Genomic DNA, 16,752 nt, shown 5'->3' with positions numbered 1-16,752 from the left:
TAAGCTGCCTTTCTCCACCACTTAAGGAAGAATCAAACCAGCTTACAATCACCTTCCCTTCCCCTCCCCACAACAGACACCCTGTGAGGTAGGTGGGTCTGGGAGAGTGTGGCTAGTCCAAGGTCACCCAGCTGGCTTCATGTGTAGGAGTGGGGAAACAAATCCAGTTCACCAGATTAGCCTCCACCTCTCATGGGGAGGAGCAGGGAATCGAACCTGGTTCCCCAGATCAGAGTCTACCACTCCAAACCACCACACCATGCTGGCGAGACTTTGCTGTTAGGCTGCTTGCCTTTGTAATGGTGGAGCTATATGTGTCATATGGTTTGGGGACTCAGTGGCAACAGAACATGTATCATGTTTGTCAGCACAAGCAGGCATTCATTATAAGCCAGCGTGGTGTCATGGTTAGAGTGTCGGAGTAGGATCTGGAGACCCTGGTTTGAATCCCTGCTTGGTTATGAAAGCTTGCTGGGTGACCTTGGGCCAGTCACACACTTTCAGCCTTAACCTATCTCACAGAGAAATGTGGGGTATAAATGAAGTAATAAATAAAAATAATAATCTCTTGGGTTTTGTTCTAGTCTGTGCTCTGCAAATAAGTGTGTGGTTTTTTAAAGCCTTTAGTTACTACCACTTCCCAAGGTCACTGCATAAGGTATATTGAAAAGTGCGTTTGGGGAGCTATCCTAAACAGGTTTCCTTGGGAGTAAGTCCCATGTTACTCAATGGGGCTTCTTCCCAGGAAAGCGTCTTGCGGGTTGCAGGCCGTTTTCGTTATATCATTGTTTATTTTTAAGATCCTCTTATGTCCATGCATTAATAAAATATAATAAATGGATAGTGTTACAGTATGTGCCAACACAAAATGCTTATTTCTATAAATAAGATACTAGCTTAAGTTAGAGTCATAGTTAGATAATGTTTATCCAGCTGATTATGTTTCTACAGGGTCTTCTTGCAACCACCCTTAAGGTGGCAAAATTTTGTGCACTGGCATGCTCAATAAGACGGAAGAAGGTAGCTTACTTTTTAAACACTCTTATTAATTATAGTTAATGTATAGAGATTTAGGTGCTTTAAATATACTTTTTGGTAATGCGGTATATTAACAAATTGTGTGCAGGTGTGTATGATAAGTGTCCTTGCCTGTAAAATGGAGTAGAGTGCGTCATGTATTTGGACTAAGGATTTATCACCATGGATCAGAGATGTGCTGTGTCATTGTAATGGTGATACCCGATAATTTTAATATGGCTGGAGCTATGTCAACTGTTGCTGATCTTTGACCATAAAAAAACCTGATTTGATTTACTGGGTCTTCTTCCCATGTTGTAAATGTTTCTGCACAGCATTGTTCATTTTAGCATATTTCCCTCGTCTCTCTTCCACCCCAATTTAATAAAGTGAATTTCAGTTATGATGTCATACACGTTCGAGTATTTCTGAATGGGGGTAGACGTTTGGATTTGCCACTCTGTGCTTAACAGTGTTAAATAAGCTTTAAAATAATTTCTAATTATTAATTGCTAATTAATATGTTTCTATATAGGAAGCTCACGATAACCTGACTCCTGGAGGAGGGATGACGTGTAATGGACCCAATAACTTTGAAGCGGGTGCCAGCTACAATAGCGAGCCTGACCCAGAGCTGGCGAAAGAGTGCTCCCGACTGCAGACATTTACCACGTTTCCAAATTGTTGTCCCGTTTCCGTCTTGACTCTTGCCCGGGCCGGCTTCTTCTACACCGGAGAAGGGGACAGGGTCAAGTGCTTCAGCTGCCACGCAACTGTAGAAGGATGGCAGCACGGTGACACGGCAGCCGGAAGGCACAAGGCCGTTTCCCCAAACTGCCCGTTTATCAGCGGTGCGAACTGTCGGCGGAACGGCGCACATTCTGCTCTCCCGAACGCTCAGCAGAGAGCTGGAGACCGCCTTGCAAGCGCCAGTTGGCAACAGTCTTCCGACCCCTCCTCTGACCTCTATGCAGATTATCTGTTGAGGAGCGGGCAGGTGGTGGATCTTTCAGGCAGCCTGTATCCCAGGACCCTTGCCATGTGTAGTGAAGAAGCCAGGCTGAAGTCTTTCCACAGCTGGCCCACCTCTGCTCCCGTGACGCCACCAGACTTAGCCAAGGCAGGTTTATTTTACACTGGCGTTGCGGATCAAGTCGAGTGCTTCTGTTGCGGAGGCAAACTGAAAAACTGGGAACCTTGTGACCAGGCTTGGTCAGAACATAGACGTCACTTCCCGAGGTGTTTGTTTGTCCTTGGCCGCGATGTTGAGAATGTTGAAAGTGCTCCAACTCAGTCAAGCAGTGTGGAACTGGGTAGAAGTGATGCACATAATGCCGGCTTTCCCAAAAACCCATCTATGGCAGTTTACGAGGCACGACTCAGGTCCTTTATGACGTGGAGGTATTTGGTTAGCAAGGAGCGGCTTGCTCAAGCAGGGTTTTATAGCATAGGTAAGCTGAATGCGGGGTGTCACAATTTGTCTTGCTGCCGTGCGTGGGATGAATTCTGCACAATATGGTTAGCAATACGTAGCAAGAATTCTACACAGTTTATCACTGGGTTAGCAAGCAATGAGATTAAATCTCAGTATATAAATTACTCTATACACCAAGAAGCTGCGCCAGAGTGCAGATTGTGTGAGTCCTGAAGGGACTTCCTTTGAAAATATTGGGGATATTTGGGGCTGTTTCTTGTATAGTTGAACTTCCCCTATTCCTGTGCTTGGTTCTGGGTGTAAAAAAAAAAAAAAAGGTAAAGGTGGCCCCCTGTGCAAGCACCCGGGTCATCACTGACCCATGGGGTGATATCACATCACCACATTTACTAGGCAGACTTTGTTTACAGGGTGGTTTGCCATTGCCTTCCCCAGTTGTCTACACTTTACCCCCAGCAAGCTGGGTCCTCATTTTACCGACCTTGGAAGGATGGAAGGCTGAGTCAGCCTTGAGCCGGCTACCTGAAACCCACTTCTGTCGGGATCTAACTCAGGTCGTGAGCAGAGCTTGGACTGCAGTACTGAAGCTTACCACTCTGTGCCACGGGGCTCCTCAATCTGGGTAAACTCATGTTGACTAAATTCAGCTTCTAGCACCCTCCCTCCCCCAGTCAGAGAAGTTTGGAGTGAGAGAAACAATACATTAATGACAAGCGTTCACACTTGCATTGATTAAAATCTGTCTCCCAAGGCACAAAACCCTTTCTGTTTACACAAATTACCATTCAGGAAAGCATTCCAAGTTGATTGTAAATGTTGTGATAGAACATATGGTGAAGATTTTTATGAAATCTCCACTTTTAAATGTTTAATTTAACAATAAAAAGAACAAAGAAGCCTATAACGACTGTAGATATCCATTCCCCTGCTCTATCCTGAAATCGCAACTTGTTTGAATGTCTTCCTATCAAGGATAGGCAACCTTCTTGTCCTGAGTGCTGGAAAGAAATGCAACATGCAGATGTTGATGGGCCAGCAAGCAAAATGTGTGTGTAGGGGATGGGGGCTATGCTTAACCAAACGTGCTTGGAGCAAACCAGGCCCAGCAATGCCGCCAGCATCTTAGGGATTTGGCTTGGACTCAGCTGGTGGCTGTGCAGGCCTGGGAGGTGGTGGCACAAAAAAGCCATGCCTTTTCCTGCACCACCAACCCCAGCAGTATCACTTTGGTTGCTTGGACTCTAGGTGCCATGCATGATGATCTGGAGTGTTGCCATTGGCACGTGTGCCAGGATTTGTCTGTCCCATTCTTTACTAATGGAGCCAACCCATAATCATATTTCAGAGCCAGCGTGTTGGAGTCTGATCTGGAGAACTGGGTTTGATTCCTCCACATGAGCAGCGAAGGTTAATCTGGTGAACTGGATTTGTTTCCCCACTCCTACACATGAAGCCTGCTGGGTGACCTTGGGCTAGTCACAGTTCTATTAAGAGCTCTCTCAGCCCCACCTACCTCACAGGGTGTCTGTTGTGTGGAGGGGAAGGGAAGGAGATTGTAAGCCAGTTTGATTCTCCCTTAAGTCGTAGAGAAAGTGGCATATAAAAACCAACCTATCTTCTAATGTGATTGTCGATCATGATTGAAAATAAACGGGAGTCTTATGGCACCTTAAAGACTTGACACGTTTCTATGGTCACTGTAAACGTCTGTGAACCAGAGCCCACATTTTCAGAAGCTATGAGGGGATACTCATTTTGCATTCATTTTATTAGGAGGATTTTTTTCAAAAAGTGGTGTTTGAGGGGCCACAAAAGGTAGGATGCGCAGAGTGAAATGCGATTATGGGTTTGCTCCAGACACTTCCTTCTGCGAGCCCAAGAATGTCTGTTTGTGGTATTGTGCGATTTCCCTGCCTTTCCTCTCCTGGGGAAGCCCAAAGTGCCCCTGGAAATCCATTTCCTGGGAGGGGTCCCCTTTCCACAGGAACCACTGTTGAATCTGAGCATTCTTGTGCCTGGGGTTCTGCATCTCATCAGTATCGGAGGTCTGAGGTGTGTAGCTTGCCTTCTGTCATTTAATTTCTTGCCTGTCTGCCTAAGACAAAATTCGTGCAGTGTCTGGTTTATCCCAGAATATATTTTGCCCTTCTTTGGGTTTATAAACACGTTCTGTAGGCGCAAGCGGTTTGATGATGTGCTTTTATGGAAGAACTGGATCCTTATTTCTGCTGTGTGGAAACAAATGTGCTCCATAAGCAACTTTCCTGATATAGGCTGTGATTGTGCTTCAGTTACTTCTGTGTTGTTCATGGGGAATGTAAAATCTTTTATCATTCCTGCCCCTTATTTTCACTAAGGGTCAGATAGCTAGAAGCTGGAAGATTTGTCTCTAGTGTGTTTTGTATTGTGAGGTGACCAAAAAGATGATAGTTTAAGGCAGCAAAATTCAGGCAGTGTTCTAAGGAAACCTGAAGATCTGTAGAAGCTTAAGAGAGGTTTGTTTATTTATAGCCCATCTTTCTCCCCAGTAGGACCCTCAGTGGCTGAATACATGGTTCTCCCTTCCTTAATTTTATCTTCACAACCACCACCTTGTGAGGTAGGCTAGGCTGAAAGAATGAGGGATTGACCCAATGTCACCCATCAAGTTTCCATGGCTGAGTTGGGTATTTAAACCTGAGCCTCCCAGATATTAGTCCAACACTCTTCACTACTATACCACACTGGCCCTTGAATGAAAGCATCAATAATAGCAGATAAACTTCCTAAAGGTCAGCCTGTCCAGTACTACTGTCCTTTGCTAATGCAGCTCATGAGGAATAGTGGATGTGTTCTAGGGTTAGAATCAACTGAGGGAAGGTATAGGCCCATTTGGTCCAATCCTCAGACTCAAAGGGGGCCTCCAATTTGGATGCTTTTAATTGTTCAGAATTTTATAACATTTGTAACTTGTTTTTATGCCCATCATGCATAGTCTTTTTTTTCATTTTTATTATAACCAGGTGTAAGCAGTCAGACCCCTCGTCCTGCTAAGGGATGCCACAAAGGCACAGGGGCCAAAGACTGGCATACGAGCAAGACACTGCTCCCTACAAAATGGATTCCTCTCCGAGGGTTGGGATCCATCTGGTGTGTCAAGCCTGGGCAGAAAGGTGGTTGCCCACTGAACTTTCCCCCTGGCTCTAAGGTGTTCCTGGCTGGACAATGGGGCCAGCTAATCCCCATTGAGTCACTCTAAGGTGATTTAATCAGTACTCTTAGCAGCCCATTACTAACCCTGTCTGCACCCATCCCAGCAATCCATCAGTATTCAAACGAATAGCCCAGGCATTCTCTTGGGTGCTGACGACTCATCAAGCCTTTCCTATCTTTTTATTGGAGCCCCGGAAAAACAATCAGTTTTTTGCCTCTGGCTTTTCTGCCAGCTTACCTCATACCGCCTCAGGACCCATTTTGGGGTATTGGCCATTCATAGTGTGTGTTTGATTCCGGATCCGTGCACACAGTCCCAGGTTTGTGTGGGCTCTTTGCTTTGCTCCTGGAAATGCTGGTCTATTTCCTCTTCAGCACTGTTTTCCCCGGACGTCCCTTCAAGACTGGTAACTATCCCCCGTCCCTCAAACCCTATCCAACTTCCTCCCTTTTCTCTTAGTCAGCTCTTGTGTGCTTGGTGTGCGTTTGTTCATTGCTTAAAATATATTTCTTGTTTTACTGTTTTTATTCTTTAATCAAAACATATTTTATTTATACAACTGTCTGTCTGCTCATTTGAGAGTTTTCACCCAGGACTTTCCTGGTATATATAGGTTATCGATCCCAGTTACACCCTCTCACGTTCTGCCTCCAGCTAATTCCCCCAACTAAAGTGGAGACTGCCTACTTAGGGTAGCACAGGTGTGCTTCTATCTACACCTCTGAGAGGGCTTGTCTAGGGTGTGCGCTCCCTTCATGTTGGCCTTTTCTATAACGCCAACCAGACTTTGACATATTTACCAGGAAATAGGCACCAATTACAAACTTATTTGCCAGGACCCTTTGGCAGCATCTGGTCGATATCCGTTTCTGTGTTCGGCTTGTTTGTTGGCTGCTGAAGCAGCTTTTGTTTTGCCCTCCGTCCAATTGTTGTGCCAATGACACTTGATACTCATACTGGGTCACCCTGTCTGCGTACATCTCCCCGGGGATGAATGGGATATCATTGTGAAGGGGTAGGGGAGCTTTCGTAGCATAAAGCAGTGATCCGCAAGCAGAGTGTTATTTGTAAACTGTAGAAAGCCCAGGATTTAATTCACCAGATCTTCCTCCTTTTTTCTCCATAGGTGAAGGTGATAACGTTCTTTGCTTTCACTGTGGGGGCGGACTACGAGAGTGGAGGGCAGATGACGATCCTTGGGAGCAACACGCCCAGTGGTTTCCTGGGTAAGACCCTTCATTTGTTTGTGTGTGTGTGCGTCGCACGGCATAGTATACTGGCAGCACCTTCCATACGCCTGCATCCCATTTTCTTCTTTAATCAAGACCGCAGAAGAATTACTCAGCTGGTCGCCCAGGGCTTAGGGCAGTGATCCTCAGTGGCTCAGGTGCCACATGTGGCTCTTCTGAGCACCATTTGCCAATGTGGCAGCCGCGGTGTGTCTCAGGAAAGCAGGTGAGACTGTTGCCCAGTGTGCTTGCAGTTGGCAGGGAATTCCCACTTTGAAGCAGCTGCCAACGATGGGTGGGTAACCCGTGAGTGTTCCTGAGCTGCAGGCCTCATGCCAGGAATATAAACCAGCCAAAAAACAGCACAAAAACAATACTTTGCAAATTAATATATTAGTGATAAAGTGAAAAAGTGATAGAATATAAATATACAAAATACACAATACAACATGCAACATACCACATGCAACATACAAAATACAAATAAGCAGACTGACAAATTGCAATAAAGTTTCACCAGTCAAGAATTCTGAGCAAGCAACAATAATACTGGATACAATGTATCCTATGTTATGGTAAGTATCACTTGAAAAGAGCAGCAGGAAAAGAGGAAGACCCAACAAGAGATGGATTGACTCTATAAAAGAAGCCATGGCCCTCGTTTTGCAAGATCTGAGCAAGGCTGTTAAGAATAGGCTATTTTGGAGGACATTGATTCATAGGGTTGCCATAAGTCGGAATCGACTTGACAGCACTTAACACACACACACACGCTTCTCCAGCCTATGTCTTCTTATCTCAGCACCTGTGAAATCTCCAATTTCACTTGAGCTGTTGGTTTCCTGCAACAAAAGGGGAAAACATTTTTATTTTAGCCCAGCAGTATCCAGACTATGGCCCTTCAGACATGGACTACAGTTCCTACAGCGTGGCGTAGTGGTTAAGAGCGGTGGATTCTAATCTGGAGAACCGGGTTCGATTCCCCACTCTTCCCCATGAAGCCTGCTGGGTGACTTTGGGCTAGTCACAGTTCTCGGAGAACTCTCAGCCCCACCAACTTCACAAGGTGTCTGTTGTGGGGAGAGGAAGGGAAGGCGATTGTAAGCCATTCTGAGACTCCTTAGAGAAAAGCAGCGTATAAAAACCAACTCTCCTCCTTCTTCCTCCTCCCCGCCCTGACCATCAGTCATTCTGGCTGGGGTTTATGGGAGATGCATCCCATGATTAACCGGAGGGCTGTAGTTTGGACATCCCTGTGTTACTGTATTCTCCTCTGGCAACAGAGGAAGCGGTAGCAGGGAGCTTCCTTCCTCCCTCCCTGACAGAAAGAATTCTCTGTTGCTCTGGTACTGCTGAAGGTGTTGCTATTGGCCAAAGGGCTACGGTTTGCTGTATTGCAACAGGTGTTATATCTGGGTGTTGTTGGTTTTTTTAATTACTGTAATTCTAATTACTGAAATTTGGGTGTTTAATGTAAGCAAAATAATAAGATGCAATTTTTCCCCAAATCAATAATAGTTGAGACTCAGAACTCAGACGTATAAAAAACTTTTTTAAAAAAAGCTTTGTTGCTTTATGCCCACAATATTTTTCAAGAATTTAGATGGTAATCTACTGTATTGTTTAAGATGTTAATAAGTAAGCAAATTAACATCTTAAACAATACAGTAGATCAGCATCTATATTCTTGAAAAAAATATTGTGGGTTTAAAGAAATAAAGCTTTTTTAAAAAAGTTAATGCAACTGAGTTCTGAGTCTCAACTATTATTGATTTGGGGGGGGGGGAATTGTATCTTATTATTTTGAAGTAGATTTCAAGGATCCTTGAAGTAGATTTTCCCCAGTTCATAATTTGCCACTTCTTTTAAGTACCTTCCTGTCTGTGGCGTGCTTTTTCTTTTCTTTTCAGGACAGTCAATATACGTTGTTAAACGCTCTTTTTTGTTGTTGTTCTTGTTGCATTGCTAGCATACTCCTGCCCAATATATTTATATTTACCATCTGTCTTAATTCCTTGGATGGTTTCACCACAGTGATGCCACACATGACTCTTCTATGTTTTGGCATTATTAAGACTAGTTCAGAGTAACCCAAAACACTAGAAAACGAAGAGATCTTATGCAAACACTTCTACCTTCCGCAGCTCAAGAGGAAAAAAAATGTGGCATTGCTCTAAGAGTTTGGGGAAATTATTATGGCTAGCTCAGAGTAACCAAAGACACTAGAAAATTAACAGACCTTATGCAAACACTTCTACCTTCCGCAGCTCAAGGGGGGGGGGAATGAGGCTTTGCTCAGTGTGTTTGGGGAGAGTGAAACAAACATACAAAATCACAGTTTCAGTTTTGCTTCATCTTGCAAAAGGAGGCAAGTCTGGTCCAGACTCAGGAGCCAACTAGGATGTGCACAGGGACAGATCTTATCTTTCAGTTCCTCCTCGGGCAGCTGAACTGAGCACTGGAGACCTGGAATACTTGAGCGGTTTGTTCTGTGTCAGAGGTCTGATTTGCAAGTCCTTCTTCCCATTCCAGGGCTGGCTAAGGTTCAGCGTGGAGAGAGATCAGCATAGGGTTGCCAGGTCCCTGTTCGCCACCAGCAGGCGTTTTTGGGGACGGAGCCTGAGGAGGGCAGGGTTTGGGGAGGGACTTCAATGCCATAGAGTCCAGTTGCCAAAGCAGCCATTTTCTCCAGGGGAACTGATCTCTGTCAGCTGGAGATCAGTTTTAATAGTAGATCTCCAGCTAGTACCTGGAGGTTGGCAACCCTAGATCAGCCCTGCATGCTTGGAGGTACTCTGTCAATTAAAAAGCTTTCTTCCCGGTTGAGAAGAGGGGAAGAAGTGATCTGTATAGTTTATAGAAGTTGGTGTATCTCCCCTCCCCTCAAAAACACACACAGTTCTCAGATTGATATTTGTGAGTGATGTCTGCTAACCGGCAAAGAAAGCCATTGAATGAGGAAAGGAGTCAAACTGGTGTATTTTAATCTTACGACTTTTAACGGTTTTATATATTTTAAGTTGTAATGTTGTCTTGATTATAAAGGCCTATGGCCATGCACAATAAACATGATTGACTGCTAACGTTTTAAGCAACATTATGAGTTTTTGTTTTTTTTAAATTCAGGAAATCCGATCATTCAAGCTTTTCAAAGGATTTTTCTCATTTTTCTTTCTAGAATATTTTAAGGACTTTATTTCGTAAGCTAATATTGACTTTATTTCATACTACAGACTTTATTTCATAAGCTAATATAGTCTTTTTTTTTGCTCATTTCTCTTTCTAGAATATATTAAGGACTTTGTTTCATAAGCTAATGTAATCTCGAGCATTTGGCTCAAATGCTGCATTTTTCCCCTAGATGTAACTATCTGCTTGAAGAAAAGGGACAAGATTATGTCAACAACGTTCAGTTAACTCATTCACTTCAGGATTCTACAGTGAGTGTGTGGTTTTCTCCTCAGTAACCTATTTTGGCCAACGGGTTCAGTGATCTAATTGAATTAATGGATGGACTTTGGGTTGCGGAGGGCTGTCTTTTTAGTCTTTCTCAAATTGCCTTTGTATCTCATGCAGGGAGCATATGGTGATTCCATATGAGGCTGAATGGGTTAATTGCTTCAGTAGGAGAGTGACATTTCAAGTAACTTGACTTTTTGTGTGTGTGTTGTTGTTGTTGTTGACGGAATATTGTGGAAAACAGATGTGTGTAAAGCCTTGTGTTTTTTGCAGATTTTTTTGACCAGAAAATGCATGCTGCTGTTAGCATCAGAATAGTCTAATGTTTATTGAATGGGTAGATCTGAAGAATAGATTTGCACCAATGCAGTATCCACCAGTTTATGGTCAGATTTTTCACTTTACGTTTCTGTACCTTACTTCCATTGCAACCAAAATCTAATTTAAGTTTCTGCTTTTTTTTAAGATAAAGGATACTGAAAATTCATCATGTATAGGAGGTATGTATCCCAGTCTTCACAACGGGCCTGCTTGACTTTGTAACTCAGCAAGCCAAATGCAAGCCACCAGCCCTGCATGATGGCTAGATAGGTTCTCAGGAGACCTCGCATTTTTAGTTCTCTTAATCCGGCATTGCAAGAACAAGGGGGGGCGGTTGTTGAACATCTTGCGGGCCACAGCACCATCTGTCGATTTGTTTTTGGCTTGGAAGATCACAAGTTGTGCTAGCCCACTTGGGACTTTTTCTTCAGGGCTTTTTATTTGCTGGATTGAGCACAAACTTCGTAAATTTATCCCGTTGGGAATGGGTTTCACCTTTTCTGATTCGGTCTTGTACTCTCTTGATGGAATCTTGTGTGTGTGATTTGCATATTCTCATGCGTTGCTTGTTCTCGCTCGCTGTCTCTCTCTCTCATACACACACTCATACACTTTCTTTTTGTGTGTGAGTGTTTCTAAAGCCTGCCAATTGAGGATAATATTTCATGTGTTCCACAGAAATAGGCTCCCAGCCCACAGAAGCTTCACACAAGACTCTTTGTTGTTGCTAACATTTTTTCTGTGTTGATTTTTTTAAAATGAGGTGGGAGGAGGAGCCATGTTAACTCCCTTAAGATGGAGGTTTCCATTTTCTTCCTGTAGTTTTAAGCCTTTGTCGGTTAAAAACGATTAATGAACATCTAGCCGTCCTAACTTTAACACTTTCCTTGAAGTATGTGAAACGAGTCGGTACTTTCAGGGCACAACCCATATTTTTGAAAGGTTTATTTATTAATTAAAAGATTTATACCCTGCTTTTCTCTCGGTTGAAGGCGGCTTACAAGAATTTCCCTGATAATCTCTTTTCATCTGCTGTTTGCGCCGCAGATGAGGAACTGTCACAGAACCGTTTGGTCCAGGATGTGATGCAGATGGGTTTCAGCCTGGATGAAATCAGGAAAGCTGTGGAAAGGAAGCGCCACCTGTCCATTGAACACTACACATCCATCGAGGCTCTGGTTGCAGATTTAATAAATGCCCAGCGTGAAAATATATGCAGTCTGCCCTGTGAGAGCACCCTGCAGAGAAGTAAGCAGAAGACCTTGTAAAACATCATCATTGTGACAAGAAATGTGGGAGGGAGATGTTTTTGCTTGGGCGGGGTGAGGACACACACCTAGTAGCGTGAGGTTTTCGGGACCAGAGACAGAGCCTGAATCCTCCTGTTGTTTAGCTCTGTGTTACTCCATTGGCTGAGTGCTCTGAGGAAGGAGCACTGTAGGATTTCCTTGCTTAGGGACCCACTGGTTACAAAACTTAGCATGCATGTTTCATGTGTCGAAGGCACTTTGTGTAAATTGTTTCAGTAATCATTACAACAGCCTTAAAAGGTAGGCCAGTGGGTTGGGGCCTATCTGCTTTTCTCTGGCACAAGAGAGAGAAAAGGGTTTCTCACCCAATTCACCTTTGTACTCAAAATTCAAATTCAATACCTTTATTGGCATAGTCATAACAAATTCTACTTAAAATTTACCAATCAGAAGACCACGGTATCTAGAATATCAGCAATTTCGCATCGTCAAATAAAGCATACTGGTGGGTAGGCCCATTTAGTGCGATGTTCCTAATGAAACTCTAAGGAATCTAGCTACCGACCAAGTCACATGTGTATTACAGTCCTTCAGTAAGTAACATACAAGCCTCACATCAGTTTGAGCTCTACTGTCTTTTAGGAGGGGTTTGCCTTTGTATTCCTTACTGCACCCTCCATCCCACATCGGTCTCCCTCCCCCCCAATAAATGCAAACACAGGTTCCTTTAAACCTTGATGTAACCTTTACAGGAGTGAAAAGGGGCTGCTTGTGAAAGAAAAGGCAGGGAATTATCTGCTTCTGCCAGTGGAAAGCTGGTAGGATCTAGTGGTGTAGTGGTTAAGAGCAGTGGACTCTAATGTGGTGAACTGGGTTTGATTCCCCAGTCCTCCACATGAGTGGCAGACTCTAATGTGGTGAACCGGGTTGGTTTCCTCACTTCACATGAAGCCAGCTGGGTGACCTTGGGCTACCTCACAAGGTGTCTGTTGTGGGGAGAGGAAGAGAAGGAGAGTGTAAGCTGATTTGGTTCTCCTGAAAAGGTACAGAAAGTCGGCATATAAAAACGAACTCCTCTTTCTCCTTCTCTTCCTTCTTGACCCCCCCCCCCATGTTGCAGGTAGAGGGGATTATGGCTGAGAGGCAAGTAAATTGCTTGTGGCCAGTATTCACAGGAACCGTGATGCAATCTGAACTGGGGAGAACTTATTTGGTAAACTGCACCAGTTCATCTATTTTGTCTCTGCTCTTGCTCTATAGTATATGTGGAGGTCTCCCCATCTCTGCCGTATCCCTGCAATGACCCTGTCAAGTTGAGAGAAATTATTGGCTTAGTGTTGCCCAGTGTGCTTTATGGCTGAGGGGGTATTTGAACCCAGAGTTCTCCAGGTTAAGTCCCAACACTAAGCACTAGGCTGTGCTGTCTGTCTGTTTTGACGTTTGATATACAGAGTCATGGGGGGGGGGGGATGGAAGGAGGAAGAAGTATAAAATCTGATACATTTTCCCCTTTTGAAATATTTTAATTTTCCCCACCCATAGGCCTCAGCACTGAAGAGCAGCTAAGACGCTTGCAAGAGGAGAAGCTGTGTAAAATATGTATGGATAAAACCATCTCTGTGGTCCTTATTCCTTGTGGGCACCTCGTCACTTGTAAAGATTGTGCGGAAGCTATTGAAAAATGCCCCTTGTGTTGCATGCTTATCACAAAGAGGCAGAAGATCTATATGTCCTGATCGGGATCATCGTGCTACGCTAGTGCAAATCGGCGGCACGTTCATTTTAATCGACAAAATATTGTTCTCTGACCGTAGGAGCCACGTTAATGCACAAAACTGCATTTCAAGAGGGTGTTTGTTTTGGAGTAACAGAAATTATTCCGCTTTGACAGAAGAGTGCTAAAGAACTGCACAAATCAGATGGCTGCTAAATTGAGAGCTCTTCATTCTAGTTCTGCTGGCTTTGAGGATGAGATCATCAATGTCGACGTGAGCATGTAATCGGGCCTCAGAAACCTGTCCTAGCATAACTGCTGGGGCGCTTTCCGTAGAGCAGCAGTCTGTACCAATCACCTTGTCTCCCACCTGTCAGCCACCTCGTGGCATGTCTCAGGTAAAGGTATTCAGAGCCCAAATTCCCAATGGGGTGTTAAATCTTTGTTTGGACTCGACCATGTCAGGCTGCAGGATTGAACTTCGATGACTCGCTGCTGCTCTTAAAAAAATATGTTAGAGGACTTTTTTTTTGTATTCTGCCCTATGAAGCCCTTCCTGCTGTCCAAACCAGTACACTTTAGAGAGTTTTACCACTTTGATGAGCTGAAGGCCACCATTGCCCTGGCCAAAATCTTCTCACAGTTTGGGATGGTTAGAAATTTGTAAAGAAAGTTTCAGAGAAAGCAGGGCTAAAGTTGCATATTTGGCTCCGTATCTTTTATGCGCCTCTTCCGCTCTGGGTTGCGGCCCTGGAATCAGGTTTCCCCTTCGCCCTCCTTTTATTATCATGGAAGTAGAAAGCCTGTAACATCTCCCGTCCCTAAGTTGTCATGGTGTACGTACACCAGATGTCGATGCTAATCTGTATCAAAGAGGAATGGGCCACCAGTGCAAACCGCTGGCGGAAGCAGCTTTTTCCTGCCTTCTTCAAGCAAGAAGTGATGCCAAAGGTAAAAACGCCTGCATGGTCGAAAAAGCCCCACAACCAAATACTGAGCAGAGAGTTTCACAAGAGACTCCAAGGGCAGAAGAGGCAAAGGGGGCGGTCTCCCTCTCTTTTCCTTCTCCACTGCAGCCTCCCTATCTTTATTGCATGGCTTTTCATCCACATGAGCCTCCCAGCCTTCAGATACCAGAGGAAAGGGGAAGATGGGCAAGATCTGCCCGCTCTTCCCACTGGCGTTTGCGTAGGATTCAGCCCACTAAAATCAGGGATCAACAGCAGTGTTAATGTAGACTGCAGTCAACATATGTAAGTCTTAGATATTTAGGATTGTAAAGTACATGGAAAACTGAATGACTAAGGGGTCCCCACACACACACACACTACATAGTACAAAGGCTGAGGGGTCCCCTTCACCCCTCACTGCTTAGGGCAAGTGTGGGTTGGGTTAGCATTTGATTGTCTAGTCGCCCTGCATCTAATGGCCCTCCAGTTCTACACAGAGTAAGCCTAAAAGGATCAATTGACAAGAATGTAAGCAAGACAATCTTATTTAACAGTCTCATGGTCAAGACGCTTGTCAAAGAATACCGACAGATTCACTACATGGTGTGTGAGGTCCAGAATGGTGGGTTTCCTTTTAAAATTGTAATGAGAACGTGGTGACCCTTTTGGCTCCTGTCTGTCACAGGCGACTGGCTGCCAACGCATCAGTACGAAGTCCTTTTGTTCATGTGAGTGATTCCAGAGTAAGCAAACTGACAGTGCATCCCATGAATTAATAGCTTTTAGGTTTGTTTGTGTTTTGCACATAAAATTGTTCCCCAGTGTATGAAGCTACTGTCTTGTGTTAATCCCCCGCCCCCCAGCTCAGTTACTGGATCAGTCAATAGCATTTTGGTCCTTGACTTTTGAGTCCATTTGTGATGGTCTGATGTGCTGTAACACCATCATCCCGCTGCTGAGTGAACATCCATCAAATACTAACGGAAGGCCTTGTATATCTTCCATCTTAGAAACGTTAATGTACCAGTTTGTTACACATGAGCCTTTGTGCGCCAGAGAGTAGAACACTACATTTGCAGTCCTGCGCTTGAAATCCCCACTGACTCCAGTGGGACCAGCACAGGTAGACAGGTATGAGACTGTAGGCTTGGGTCCTAATTCATGGTGCTGTGGAGGGGGGGGCTGCTGATGCCCCTCTGAGTTGTCAGGACGAGCACAGTGGGGTTAAACTGTCTCCGTCCTCCCCACAGGTATGGCCTCGAGAGGCTTCTCTCCACAGCAGCTATGTGGATAATGCTTTTAATTTATTAGCTGGCTAGGTGTGTTTTTAAAAAAAAAACAAAAAACCCTAGCCACAAATATAAGCATGCAGTATTTAAACGCTGGTTAGCTTAAACATGGTGTTCTGCTTTTGGTATAGTTATGTTAAAGTCATTTAAAAGCCACACGTATCGGTGTCGAAGTTGCACCTTCCCAACTCTCCTGATGCGCATCTTCCGTTGCATCTTTCACGAGGCTTGTGCAAGAGCATAGCCCGTCAGAACGAATGAAGGATGCTGCAGCGGCCCGTGGTGGGTTGGTTGCACTCTTCAGTGGGTGGTCTATCTTCCTGTATCTTCAAGTATCAAGTGATTCCAGCAGGACGTGGATTCCCCCCCACCAAGGAAGAGAACTTTCTAGAATGCAGAATTCGTTTGCGTTGCATTAGGGCCACTTTCTTTCACTTTGCTTTTTTCTGGGAAGAACAAACAAATCCTTGAACTATGCATATTTTCTAATCTGTAGACTTAGGGACGATATTAGAGCATGTGTGCATAACAGATTTGGAAATAAAGCTATATATTTGCTTGTAAATGTTAATTGTTGATCCTCGGCAGATGAAAAGTTCCATTCTCCCCTTCCCCGTCATGATGGATTAAAGTTCTAGAAAGCCTATTTTAATATACCGAAGGAAGATTTATTATTTTTTTAAGTGTCGCAATCATGTAAACTAATCTTGGAGCTGTTTTGCAGTTCAGCCTTGGTGATGATTTTTAATAAAGCGATTTTCTTACGTATTGCTGCTTGTTTCTCACATCCAGGGAAGAAGTGGTAAGGGCAATTGTGAATAAGCTGCACTTTCACTTCCCCCATCCCCTTTCCTGCCTTGTCTTAATATAAGGGAATGGGAATACTTCAGAGGAA

At 44.2% G+C, this 16,752-nt stretch overlaps 1 protein-coding gene across 4 annotated transcripts; it reads left to right on the top strand.

Moving 5' to 3' along the window:
- The first annotated feature begins 1,585 nt into the window (after positions 1-1,585).
- Positions 1,586-13,649, top strand: XIAP (X-linked inhibitor of apoptosis). Of its 4 annotated transcripts, none has more exons than XM_056859655.1 (6): positions 1,586-2,468; positions 6,772-6,871; positions 10,236-10,314; positions 10,800-10,833; positions 11,702-11,902; positions 13,447-13,649. In XM_056859655.1, exons 1-6 carry the CDS (start codon positions 1,586-1,588, stop codon positions 13,638-13,640), a joined length of 1,491 nt encoding a protein of 496 aa, XP_056715633.1. In that variant the 3' UTR covers positions 13,641-13,649. The 4 variants fall into 4 exon arrangements, with proteins under 4 accessions (XP_056715633.1, XP_056715635.1, XP_056715634.1 ...); XM_056859657.1 differs by lacking the exon at positions 10,800-10,833 and adding an exon at positions 11,548-11,563 and having other exon boundaries at positions 10,236-10,320; XM_056859656.1 differs by having other exon boundaries at positions 10,236-10,320; positions 10,806-10,833.
- Positions 13,650-16,752: the final 3,103 nt, after the last annotated feature.

This window comes from Euleptes europaea, chromosome 13 (genome assembly GCF_029931775.1).
Source record: "Euleptes europaea isolate rEulEur1 chromosome 13, rEulEur1.hap1, whole genome shotgun sequence".
In the NCBI taxonomy this organism is placed as follows: Eukaryota; Metazoa; Chordata; class Lepidosauria; order Squamata; family Sphaerodactylidae; genus Euleptes; species Euleptes europaea.
This window is presented reverse-complemented; position numbering and strand designations above follow the sequence as displayed.